At 51.3% G+C, this 13,510-nt stretch overlaps 1 protein-coding gene across 6 annotated transcripts in view; it reads right to left on the bottom strand.

The window, feature by feature from the left end:
* Positions 1 to 13,510, bottom strand: part of FAM222A (family with sequence similarity 222 member A) — a 61,424-nt gene that overhangs the window by 23,490 nt on the left and 24,424 nt on the right. The window contains exons 1-3 of one of the 6 annotated variants that reach the window (XR_003104199.3): positions 6,094 to 6,222; positions 4,399 to 5,176; positions 3,048 to 3,739 (exon numbers count right to left, since the gene is read on the bottom strand). The exons of 1 other annotated variant lie outside the window; for it this stretch is intronic. Coding sequence is in view for 1 of the 5 variants with exons in the window: in XM_025267475.3 (XP_025123260.1) it covers positions 6,094 to 6,175 (82 nt within the window). In the remaining 4 variants the exon portion in view is untranslated. Of the gene's footprint in view, positions 1 to 3,047; positions 3,740 to 4,398; positions 5,177 to 6,093; positions 6,223 to 13,510 lie in introns of those variants that run through there. 4 more of the 6 variants (XM_025267476.3, XM_025267477.3, XM_025267478.3 and 1 more) reach the window with 4 other exon arrangements.

The raw sequence follows: 13,510 nt of genomic DNA, 5'->3' as shown, positions 1-13,510 counted from the left end.
TCACCTAGAGCCAGACATCCTGGAATGAGAAGTCAAGTGGGCCTTAGGAACAATCTCTACGAATAAAGCTATTGGAGGTGATGGAATTCCAGCTGAGCTATTTCAAATCCTAAAAGATGATGCTGGAAAGTGCTGCACTCAATATGCCAGCAAATTTGGAAAACTCAGCAGTGGCCACAGGACTGGAAAAACTCAGTTTTCATTCTAAGCCCAAAGAAAGACAATGCCAAAGAATGTTCAAACTACTGCAAAATTGCACTCATCTCACATGCTAGCAAAGTAATGCTCAAAATTCTCCAAGAAGGCTCCAACAGTATGTGAACCAAGAACTTCCAGATGTTCAAGATGGATTTAGAAAAGGCAGAGGAACCAGAGATCAAATTGCCAATATCTATTGGATCATCAAAAAAGTAACGGAGTTCCAGATAAACATCTACTGCTGCTTTATTGATTATGCCAAAGTCTTTGTGTGGATCACAACAAACTGTGGAAAATTCTTCAAGAGATGGGAATGCCAGACCACCTTATCTGCCTCCTGAGAAATCTGTATACAGGTCAGGAAGCAATAGAACCGGACATGGAACAATAGACTGGTTCCAAATCAGAAAAGGGGTACGTCAAGGCTGTATACTGTCACCCTGCTTATTTAACTTATATGCAGAGTATATCATGCGAAATGGCGGGCTGGATGAAGCACAAGCTGGAATCAAGATTGCCGGGAGAAATATCAATAACTTCAGATATGTAGATGACACCACCCTTGTGGCAGAAAGCAAAGAGGAAATAAAGAGCCTCTTGATGAAAATAGAAGAAGAGAGTAAAAAAGCTGGCTTAAGACTCAACATTCAGAAAACAAAGATCATGGCATCTGATCCCATCACTTCATGGCAAATAGATGGGGAAACAATGGAAACAGTGACAGACTTTCTTTTCTTGGGCTCCAAAATCACTGCAGATGGTGATTGCAGCCATGAAATTAAAAGACGCTTGCTCCTTGGAAGAGAAGCTATGAAAAACCTAAACAACATATTAAAAAGAGACATTACTTTGCCAATAAATGTCCCGCTAGTCAAAGCTACGGTTTTTCCAGTGGTCATGTATGGATGTGAGAGTTGGACTATAAAGAAAGCTGAGCGCCAAAGAATTGATGCTTTTGAACTGTGGTGTTGGAGAAGACTCTTGAGAGTCCCTTGGACTGCAAGGAGATCAAACCAGTCAATTGTAAAGGAAATCAGTCCTGAATATTCATTGGAAGGATGGATGCTGAAACTCCAATATTTTGGCCACCTGATGCGAAGAACCCACTCATTGGAAAAGACCCTGATGCTGGGAAAGATTGAAGGCGGGAGGAGAAGGGGATGACAGAGTATGAGATGGTTGGATGACATCACCGACTCGATGGACATGAGTTTGAGCAGGCTCTGGGAACTGGTGATGGACAGGGAAGCCTGGCATGCTGCAGTCCATGGGGTCGCAAAGAGTCAGACACAACTGAGTGACTGAACTGAACTGAATTAATGGGGTAGATATAATTGGTAAATACTAAACTCTGAGCCCTGAAAAAAAGCCACATCTTTTCAAATTCCCATAAAAAGTCATAAAACTCACAAAAAACCCAGAGATTATATGGCAAAGAAAACTTCACTGATGTCCAAAAAAGTAGAAATCTTAGTGTTATCTGATTATAATGCAATAGAACTAGAAATAACAAAACACAAAAGCACCCACTACCTGGGCTCATAGATGGAACTCAGATGAGCTTGAAGCCAAAGAAGAAATCAAAGCCAAAATTCTGTGGCCCCATGGACTGTAGCCTGCCAGGCTCCTCTGTCCATGGGATTATCCAGGCAAGAATACTGGAGTGGGTAGCCATTCCCTCCTCCAGGGATCTTGCCAACCCAGGGATCAAACCTGAGTCTATTGTGTCTCCTGCATTGGCAGGTGAATTCTTTACGCACTAGGGCCATCTGGGAAGCCCACAGAGTGTTTAGAAAGTACTGATAAAAATACATGTTAGAACCTATAGGATACATCTAAAGCAGTGCTCGGACAATTCAGAGCCGTAATTTTCCTTTTTTTCTTGTTTAGCAGTATAAAGATCTAAGCCTCTCAAAAAATTTTTTAAAAAGCAAAGCAGGAGCATTTTAATAAAGACAAATGCATAAATTAATGAATTAGAAACCAGAAAAGGGTAATTACTAATAAATGGATCTTAAAGATGTTTCATTTTGGAAAGGAGGGGGGTAGATAATCTCATTAGCTAACTAACCTAATCAAAAGGGGGAGCACAAAATATACAGTATCAGAAACAAGAGTAACATAGTCATTTAAAGGAATTTATTTTCGGAAGCCTCAGGCAAATAAATTTTAAAACCTGGATAAAACGGGTACTTTTCTAGAGAAACATAATTTACCAAATTCATTCAAGAACATTTAAATCGATCATTACGGAAGGAATGGCGAATATCTCAGTGCTACCCAGACCTCCACCTCCCCCAAATAAATGCACTGGCCTAGACTGCTTCATGGAGGATCAACCAATCTTTAAAGAACAGATAATCCATTTCTACTTACGATCTTATAAAGCAGAGGAAGGAGGAAAGCCTCCACTGTCTTTGTGAAGCAAGTGTAACACTGACGCTAAAACCCAACAAAAATTGTTCCCAAGAAAGAAAACTAAAGACTAATGTCACTGATGAAATTGAAGTAAAACTATTAAATAGAAAATGCAACCCCATGGTATGTTACAAAGAAATATTTCTCATGACCAAGTGGGAACCAACCAGGAAGGCAAGGTTGGTTCATTATTAAGAAATCTGTATTATTCACATTAAGAGAACAAGGGAGGAAAAAATATAACCTATGATCAGTTTCACAGACACTGAGAAGTTCAAATTCCATTCTTGATTTTTAAAATTCTTAATACAACGGGAATAGGTAGACACTTATTTTTAACCTGATAAAGTATCTGCCCCTAGACCAGCATTTTGTGTTATGAGGAGCTCCTAGAAGCTTCTGGTTAAAATCAGAGACAAAGCAAGAATGTCTATTGTGACCATGATTATTTTTTATTGTTCCAGGGATAGTAGGCAACCTTAATAAGACAAAGAAATCAAGGTATAAAACTTGCAAAGCAGGAGGTCAAATTATTGCTTACGAATGATTTGATAGTATAACTGGAAAACTTAAGAGACGAAATTGAAAAAGCTTTATAAACAACAAAATTCAGTAAGGTGGCAGGAGTTAATAGCCTTTATTTAAACACTTATGGAAGAAAAGATTAGCCACGAAAGGTTAATGTTCCAGAGTCAGGAAACTTTAAAAATGTGCAAAGGTCTAAACGAAGAAAGTACTAACGCGTTCCTGAGGGACACAGAAGAAAGCCTGAACAAACAGAAAGGGACAGATCATGTTATTGGAGGGAAAGAATCACAAAAGTGTCACTTCTTCCTAAATTAATTTATAAATTGCATGCAATCCCAGTAAAAACCCAAACAGGATTTTGTTCTTACCTAGATAAGTTGATTCTGTGGTCCAGACAGAAAACGAATAGAACCAAGAGATTTTTGCATAAGAGAATGATGCATAACAAGCAGGAAGAACCACCAAGTATTCAAATGTGCTATACACGTGCTATGATGTGGATGAGCCCTGAAAACACTGTGCAGAGGGCAAGAAGCCAGTCACAGGAGGCCACGGACTATGAGTCCCTTCCCAGCAAAGGCCAAAAGAGAGGACTCTGTAGAGAACGGAAGATGAAGGAGTGGGTAAAGGGATTTCTTCTGAGCTGACAGGAATGCTCTAAAATGGACTGGGGTGATGGATGCAAAATTCTGTAAGTATACTAAACCACTGAATGCTACACTCAGATGGGTGGATTGTACGGTACATGAATAATATCTCAACAAAGCCATTACAGTTTTTAAGGTGTATTATACTGCTACAATAATTAAACCAGCATTGCACTGATATTTGAATATACTTGTATCCATACCCCAACTTTGCACCAGATAAATTACCAAACATATCAGAGATTATATATTTTAAAAATTAAACCAGAGAAGAACTAGAAGAAACCCTGGGGAAGCTCCCTCTCATTTTTTTTTTAACAGCCTCAGCATGAGAAATGACATTAAGTATGACACAAAATCCAAAGTCCATAAAAGGAAATACTGACAAATTTCACTTCACCAAAAAAAAGTCCTCCATGACAGAATCAAAGACAAATGACAATCTGGGGGAAACATCTGCAGTTCATAGAAGAGACAGAAGTCTAATTCCATCATATACAAAGAGCTCCTATAAATCAATAAGGACAAGACCCAGTGGGGGAAAAACAGATCAAGACGATGAACAGATAAATCAAACCACATCCGTCAAAGTTACAAATGCACATACCTTTGAGCCCGTATTTCCTCTTGCAGAAATGCACGGTGTGGTTTTACTCACACCTCTGTGGCACATACCCAGGGGCGGTTTGTTGCTGCGCTGCTCGTAACGGCAGGTGGGGCACGGTTCTCCTTAGGGGATGGGCCAAGTAAACGATGGATCGTCCGCGCTATGAGAAACTATGTGCAAAGAATGAGGGAGCTCTTCGGATGCTGACATGCAGGATGTGTTGCTAAGTGAAAAAAGTGAGGCGTCGGACAGTGGATACAGTATGTGCAGACACACGTATTTGCTGGCACATGCATAGAACATCTGGGGGAACAGACAGGAGTGGAGAGGAAGGCTTTGTCTTTCTACCCCTTTATTCCTTTGGAACACTGGACTACATGAGTATATTACCGTCTAAAGATTGTTCTTCAGCGGCTCTCTTTGAGACCCCATGGACTGTAGCCCCCCAGGCTTCTCTGTCCATAGGATTCTCCAGGCAGGAATACTGGAGTGGGTTGTCATTTCCTTCTCCAGAGGGATATTGCCAGACCTGGAATCGAACCCATGTCTCCTGCACTGGCAGGTGGATTCTTTACCTCTGAACCACCAGGGAAGCCCCTGTCTAAAGATAAATACATATTAAAAAAAGAATAAAGCAACAATAAAACACAGTAATAAATGGTAACTGATCCTGTGCTATACAGAACAGAAGGCAACAGGGAAGGGTGGGGACTGGGGACTGTGGTGACTGGAGAGGAATATGCCTTTAAAGACGCAGGTGTTCTGTTCTCGCCGATAGCTGCAGTACAGGAGGAACACAGGCCTATGTTACCAGATTTTCTGACTCAAGACACACTAGATCCAGGTTTTTATGCACATCTCCCTACTTTTTAAAATGTTTCTAAATACTTAAAAAATAACAAAAACAACAACAAATCTATGGTGGTTAAGAATAATCGGCTCAGAGGGCTTGGGACCCCTCTCCTGTATGGTAAAGGACAGACCCTTGGAAGTTACCAAGTCCAGATCCCTAACTTGACCCATTGAAAAAACCAAGGTCCAGAGAGGGGAAAGGACATGCCCAAGACCACACAGCAATCCAAGCCCCAAGTTGGGATCCCATTCGGGACGACAGTTGACTTTTGAACGATACGGGGGTTAATTTGAACATAATTTATAGTTGGCCCCCCACATCCTCGGTTCCTCCACCAACCGCGGACCCTGGAGTACTAGAGCGTTCACTACTGAAAAATATCTGTGGATAAGTGGACCCACACGGTTCAGACCTGCGTGGTTCCAGGGTTAAGCGTGTTTGCTTTCCCGTGATCCTACTCTCTGCTGACACAGACAGACATGGCATGTGGCAGGCCACGGAGGAAGTGCTGGGGTTGGGGTCCCGGTGCTGGTAAGTGGCCAGAGGGGGCTGCTGGAGAGGAAGGTTGCGCCCGGTGGGTGTCAGCCAGGCAAAAGGAGTGGGTGCCACTGTCAGGGAGGGACCCCAGCCTCCCAAAGGCCTGGGAGGGCACAGAGCAGCCGGAGCAGGCTGGCGGTGAGGGGACACACTGGAATGGGGACGGCTTTCCCCGCCTGAGAGCTGCCCTGCCGTGGCCCGAGGCAGGGTGAGCTCGGCGTGTTCCGGAGGATGCCAGCCCCGGGGCCTGGAGCGGGCAGAGGAAGGGGTGGGGGCTGGGGCTGCGGGGAGGGCACGTCACTCACACTTGCGCAGCTCCAGGCTCTTGGTCGGGCAGGCCAGGTGTTGGCCGGGGGCGTTCTGGGTCCTCTGCAGACAGGCCAGCATGGCTGAGCTGGGGGCCCGCAGCGGGGCGTGCTCTGCTGTGGGGTCCCTGTGAGGAGGGGAGAGGAGGTGCTGGTCACATAGGCCGCTCCAGGCCTGCCTCCCAGCTCCCCGCCCGCCCGACTCATCCCTGCTACCAGGGGCTTCCCAGATGCCCCCAGGCGTGCTCTGACCCTCGCCCACTCCATGCTCTCTCAGCAGTTCCCCTCCATGTTCCTTCGGGTGGGGGTGGGCTCCATTCTCTTGTAACCACCTGCCAGCAAATCTGTACCAACCTCCCTCCCTCCTCCTCCCTGCTCCCCACCTTCAGCCTTGAGCTCATGAAGGGCACAGACCTCCCATCTGTAGGGTCATCTCAGGAAGCTACACGGAGGGAAGGGGTGTCCGGGAACTGTCCGTGACACACGGGGTTCCCACTCATTGAAGTGTTGGTCTCCCCCACCGCCACCCCAGTCTGGAGACTTCTCACAGTACCCCTGGAAGGGTGAGATGTCCAGGGTGGGGTCCCCGCGAGAACCGGGGGTGACCTGTGCTGAGCCTGACCTTGGTCTCAGACTGAGCCCTGAGACCAGGCCCGAAAGGCCACCAGGCCCCCTGACTGAGGCCCCAAGCCCAAACAGAAAAGGCAAGGCCCACCCAGGGCAGCTCAGACGTGGCTCCAGACAGGTCCACGTGGGCTCACTCACCCAGATTCACACAGAAGTGAGCATTTTTAGCTACACAAAACCTCACTTTCCCCGAGAACCCGGAGCCTCTGAGGGGCAAGATGACACGGGCAGGGCCTGCCCTGGATAGATGGGGAGAGGGTGGGATGTTTCCTTCCAGGGAAAGGTGGGCCCAGGTATGGGCTCAACCCAGGACACTGCTGAGGATTACCCAGCCCGGGTACCCCATCCCCACCCCCACCGCCAAGGCCCGAGCTGCCAAGCGGGGCGGCTGGTTTTAAAAAAGAAGAAAGCGGAGGGGAGGGTGTGTTGAAGGGGAAGAAAGGGAAGTTATTTAATACTAAACAGGTGTCTGGAGCCCTAAATTCTGCCGCTTTCTTCTAATAATGAAGTATTCATGAGGAAAAGCCTTTTTTCACTACTTTCTTAAGATACTAATTTCACAACAAGCTCCTTGTTACTGAGCAATTATTCCAATCTTGTATTTCCCCGAGACGGCTGCAGCCCCCCGTCTGTCCTGGACTCTCGGTAAATGAAAGACAATCACGTCCCCACCTTTCATTATGCTCTATTTTACTTTCAGCAAAGGTACCCTGAAAGAAATGATTTACTCTCAAAGGGACTTTTATTCAGTTTCAAAACCAATTTTCTCCTATTACTGTCTCAGAAAAAAAAAAAAAAAGAGAGAGGGAGAGAGAGATGGGTGGTGGATGGGGGAGGGTCGGTGGGTCTAATGCCTCCCCTCCCCAACCCCCCAATCGCCAGCCTTAACGCAGCGACGCGATAAAAGCTTCGGTATCCACTTCCTGGCTTTGATTTCTGGTAATTTTAAAATATGCCATTACAATCAGGCAGAAATTACACAGTTGAAGAAGGGAATGAAGTGGGGCTTACTGCAGGGACGAAAGCCCTTGACTGCGGAAGGAGGTGCCGCTCCCCGGAGACTTGGGATGTGAGCAAGCCGGCAGCAGGCCACGCCGGGGGCCCTTGGGGACACACCACACTCCTGGGGGCACCCAGGCCCCCTCGGACACGCCACCCACCGTGCTGGGCGTCCACACACACCCAGAGGTGCTCCCCACATCCATTTTCCTGGCACACCCAGACGCACCCTCGTCCACCCCAAGTGACACGCCCCTCTAGCACCTCTCAGCACACACAAGCCGTCCACAGAAACACACACACCATCGTGTGCCTGCCTGGAAGGTGAGAGGCCTGGGGCACCCTGGCAGCCCGGCCTGGGGTCCCCACTCCAGCCCAGAGCACCAGCCACCTCTCGCTGCTCTGACACTCAGGGGGACAGAGGGGAGAGGCCAGCTGGGCCCCCGCAAGCCCCTCTGTTCAAAGACAAAACCCAGAGGGAGACGGCGCCCTCCCCGGGGCCCTCAGCAGCCAGGGGCTGGGGGAGCCTGGCCCCTCTGCACTGGGCTGCACTGCTGCCCACAGGCTGGCACCGTGCTGGGCAGCGAAGGAGAGAGGTCAGCACCCAGAGGAAACCTGGGCTGCAGGCCCAGAAGCTCCCCCACCTCCGTGCCTGTGTGACCCCCGGGGAGTCCCTGCCCCTCGCTGGCCTTGTAAAAGCACCTCCGTGATGCCTCCCAGGTCAGTCTTCTCCAGGGTCCTGGCCCAGCCCAGCCCCACCCGGGTTGGTCCTCCTCACCTCTGGCCAATCGCCAGGCGCCCAGAAGCCCAGCCCCTCTCCAGCGCCCCCCCTTCCTCAGGGGTCAAGCACCCTAGACTGCTTTTCAGTGGAAAAGGGCAAGCCGGGGGCTGCAGGGCTTACTGGGTGAGGGGTAGGCTGCCTATTCTGGGGCCTCCCCAGCCTCCCTCAGGCTCCCCTGGTGGCTCAGTCAAGAATCTGCCTACAATGTGGGAGACCCGGGTTCGATCCCTGGGTCGGGAAGATCCTCTGGAGAAGGGAACGGCTACCCACTCCAGGATTCTCACCTGGAGAATCTCGTGGACAAAGAAGCCTGGTGGGATACATACAACACAGTTCATGGGGTCACAAAGATCGGACACGACTGATCAGCTAATGCCAGACCCCAGCAAATGCCCTTCCCATGGGGCTCTGGTTTCAGCGTGCTCAGATGTGGACACCCAGGCAGTTCTGGGGGATGTGAGAGACCACGAGGCCCAGCTCGGGGGCCACAAAGGATTCCCCAGGGAAGACAGAGTCCACGGGAAGGCCTCAGCTCAGCTTTCCTGGTGCAGCCGCCTGGCTCAGTCTGTCCCGTGCCTGTGGAGGACCAGCCGTCTGAGCGGCCAGCTGCACGTGGAGAAGAAGGATATCTTCCTGGGCCCCCAGTACCCCAACCCCCTGCCCCTTCTCCCAGGAACCCTGTGCCCTGCTGCTGGGGCAGGTGCGGGGCGGAGTCTGGTGAGGGAGGGCAGAGGACAGTCTGGTATCACCCACGTTATCTACTGCTTCCAAGGTGGCTCAGCAGTAAAGAACCAGCCTGACAAAGGAGACATAGGAGGCACGGGTTCAATCCCCGGGTTGGGAAGATCCCCTGGAGAAGGAAACAGCAACCCAGTCCAGTATTCTCGCCTGGAGAATCCCATGGACAGAGGAGCCTGACAGGCTATGGTCCATGGGGTCGCAAAGAGTCGCACGTGACTGAAGCGACTGAGCACATGCACATACTATCTGCAAACAAGACAAAACCTTCTTACTGGCCTAAAGCTTCTCTGGTGCCAGAAGAGAGCCGAACCCTCTTTATTTGGCCCTCAAGGCCACTATGACCTGCCCCACCACCCTCCGCCATCTCTCCTTGCTCCCTCCAGCCCACTGGCCCCCAAACCTTTGCCAGTGCTGGTCTGTCCACTTACAGGACTGCCACCTGATGCCTGTAACTCAGACTCGGGCTCCCCTCCTCTGGGCACCCCCGCTCATGACCCTAATCACACAGAGTTGTAACTGCCAATTTTCGTGTCTGTTTCTCTCTGCTGGACTGTTGAGTTTCTCGGGGGCAAGGACCGTGTCTTATTTGTCTCTTTCTCCCCAAAGCCTGGCAGAGAGCAATCGCTTAATAAAGAGGTGTTGAATGACGGGCCAAATCCATGAATTTAGTTACTGTCAGATGAAGTGATGCAGGGCCCAGAGAAGCCAAGTGTACTGCAAAAGGTCACACAGCAAACTGGAGACAGGACTGGAGCAGGTGCTTAAGACAGTCATGATCTTTCCGTGATCTCCCCCAACCCCCTCTCTGCTTGGCATCAACCCGCCTGCAGAAAGCCAGCTGCTCAGAGCCCCCACCCCGACTCATGACTACTCCCTCAGCAGGGACCATCCTGGGAGAGCTGCTCGTTTTGAAACCCTATCTGCAAATCAGGCTGTTTAGAAGCCCAAGGTCTTTTGTGACTTTAATAATATAAAAGTTGGGGGGGAGGGGGAAACGTCGCAAGCCTCAATAATTAGACTGATTTGGCTACCGTCCCTGACTCGGGGGCTGATAAGACGCCTTATCTCGGAGGCACCCCTAGGAAAAGGTCCCCTCCACCAGATAATGCCCCCAGCTGTCGATATGCCCTTTCATAGCTGAGGATTTAGATAAAGGAAATGTGACAGGGGAGGGGAAAGAAAGGAAGGAACTTCCCGAGTCCGAGGAGGAATTGAGTCTGCTGCTCGCCTTGGCAGAACAATGCACAGCAGACGGATGTCTAAAGGCTGCCTTTATATTTATTAGAAGAACAGGGAACTGGGGCCTTTGGCCCTGCCCGCCTTTTGTCATCCCTTCCAGCCTGTCTGGCTGCAGGGGGTGTTGGGGAGCCACCCCTCCCCACGCTGCCAGTGGGAACAGGGAGCTTGAAACTAACAATACACAGCTGGTGCTAATAATAGCATGCATCGAGGGAAAGCGCCCTCTGGGCCACGCCCCACACGCATCCAGTCTGTTACACCTCACCGTGTCCTCCTCCGAGCAGCCTCCCTGGTGGCTTCTATCTCTAGGCCCATTTCACAGATGAGGAACCGGTCACAGAGAGGGGATGTCACGTGCCCAGGGTCACACAGCTTTCAAGGGGCAGAGCCTGAGGGCATCAACCCCAGCCAGGGCCTGCCGCCTCGGGCCTCCAGCCTTGGCTCCATGCTGGGGGCTGGGGCCGCCTCCCATCTCGCAGGCAGCTGGGCAGGAAGGAGCAGAAGCAAGGTCGTGCTTCTCCCCAGTCTCTGGCTCCTCTCCAGGAGGCTCTAGGATCATAGGAAGAGAGACGAAAGGCAGAGGGGGAGGAAGAGAGGGCCCCCAGGAGGCCACTGATTCATCCCATGAACATTCACAGAGGACAATCTGAGAGGGCCATGTGGGCAGAGCAATCCTGAGATGGCTAGAGCAAGGCCCTGCCTCCAGGAGGGAACCGTTCTGAGGTGGCCGTCGTTTACCCAGCCATTCATTCACTCATTCAGGCAGCAAATACTCCTGGAGCATCTTTTGGGGACCAGCCCTATGCCATGTGCTGGGAGGATGGAAATATGTGAGGACGTCCTGCCAAGATAGAATATCCAACCAGACTGCATGCTCCCAAGGCCGGCCTGCTTGAAGTGGAATTCTCTGGCCTCTCCCCTCAGCCTCTGATATCTCCCTAAAGAGCCAGGTGGGCAGAACTCTCCTCCAGGCATCCTGTAGGTCAGAGTCTGCCTTTGCCATGCCAGCTGGGGTGGCCCTGAGCAGGTGGGAGGCAGGGCCACACTTCCGCAGCAGGAGGCAGCTGTGACCAAGGCCGCTCCCAGCTTCCCTCCTCCCGGGAGCTGCCCCTTCTGGCCTCTATGGCTCCACTCAAGGCCAAAGATGGGTTGTGCTGAGAAGAGGTCATGCCAGGCCGTCCTGGCATCCAGTGGGACTAGGAGTTCAGAGTAGAGGACCAGCCCCGGAGGCCTTAGGATGGCACCTGCCAGGCAGGGGCCAAGCCCCAGGGTTCTGACTGGCTGAGTGACCTTGAAGTCACAGCCCTTCTCTGAGTCTCAGTTTCCCTTGTGGAATCCTGATGGGGAGTGGCCCAGACGATCGGGGAGGCCCTTCGAACCTGGAGATGAGGCGATATTACTGTGTGGTTTTCCAACACAATCCAGGACACTAGCTGTGTGCAAGACACAGGGCTGAGTCCACACCCAGCGGGGTTTAGATGCAGTCGAGAGGAGCCCAGACAGGAGGCTGATAAAACCCAGGCTGTTAAGTGCCGAGTGGACAGTTGGGACTCCAAGTTCGCTAACAACAGGTGAAGGCGATGCCTGCTATTCCCCAGGCCTCATGACCTTCACTCAGTGCGGGCAGGAGTGCCCCCGCCCACCTCCCCCCTAACCCCGCAATTCTCACCTCCAACCCCTGCACTGCACTTGAAGCCTTGCTCTCCTTCACCCTTTCTCTGCCCCCAGCACAGCCCCACCTGCTGGGAAGAATGTGAAGTTGAGGCAGGAGGACCAGGATCTGGGAGGGGCAATGAGCACTGGACTGCGAGCCATGGAGAGCTGGGTTGGAGCCTGAATGTGTGGCCTGAGTGGCTCCCTTCTCAGGATGGGTTCCTACCACCACGAGCCGAGCCGGGCCAGCACAAGGCCTCAGAAAGCTCAAGGCCCCCCTGTACTGGAAGGGGCAGGATCTGCCTGACCTTGACCAGGACAGAAGGGTGGAGGGACCCTCACCCAAGAGTGCCGCAAGGGTGCACGGCCCCTCCCCTACGACAGGCGGGCCCACTGTCTGTCTGTCTTTTGCTCCTGTCTCTCTCTCTGTCGCTTCTCTCTGCCCCTCTATCCTGGCGCTTCTCTTCTTCCTTGCTGTCTCCTTTCTCACTCCTTTCCTGACCCCACTCTCCCCTGCCCCTTCCCCATCCAACCCCCCCAACTCTCTCTGCAAGGCAGCCAGAGTACTAGCCCACCCCACCCCCTCCTACCGCTCCCTCCCCCATTCCCGTTCCAAGCCCCGAGCCTGAGGCCTTCCAGGGGACCCTGTTAATAATTAAATGTTAATCTAAAAAGCAATTTGAGCTGTGGCTAGGCAGATCTGGTTAGAGATTACATTAGCATGGAGGAGGCGAGGGTAATTTTCTTTAACCCCTCTCCTGATCTCTCAAGCCCAGGAATCTTCAAGTCACACTGGCACTGCTGATTAAACGGGAGCAGGGCTTGGCTGTGGATAAGAGGCCTGTGAAAAGTGATTATTTCCCACTGCTGTTTGGGCTGCAGCAGAACCAGAAAGGGGATTTTCACTCTTTTTAAGGTTGGGGGAGGAGGAGGGCTCTGGCCCCTTCAAGAGGAGGCCTCATCCACGGCCAGGATTACCACTACATCCATCCCTGCCCCCACACAGGCCAGAGGTCTCTCTAAAATGCTAATCTGGCCACAGAACATGACCTGGCTCCCTCTGTTCCCAGGACAGGGATGCTAGCCTCCTGTGTAGGGGCTGGCACCCCTCCATTTTGTCCTCACAGTTCCTAGCACCTTGTCTGGGTCCCACCCTGGGTGGCAGGGCACTGGAGCCACGATGCTGGTGGCTCAGGGCTGCAGGGGATGCCAAAGAGAGAATCGCCAATCAAAAATTCGGGTTGGTGGACAGCAGAGTCCAGAGGCGGGCATCCCTCAAGACGTGCCTCTCACCTCCACACCTGCAGGCCTTAGCCCGTGCCATCCCTTCTGCTTGAAGCCCTTGAAGTTCTACTTGGCATTCAACTGAAGCCCAGG

The sequence above is a fragment of the Bubalus bubalis genome, chromosome 17, assembly GCF_019923935.1.
Source record: "Bubalus bubalis isolate 160015118507 breed Murrah chromosome 17, NDDB_SH_1, whole genome shotgun sequence".
NCBI classification, from domain to species: domain Eukaryota; kingdom Metazoa; phylum Chordata; class Mammalia; order Artiodactyla; family Bovidae; genus Bubalus; species Bubalus bubalis.
The sequence above is the reverse complement of the archived record's forward strand: the minus strand, read 5'-3'. Positions and strand labels throughout refer to the sequence as shown.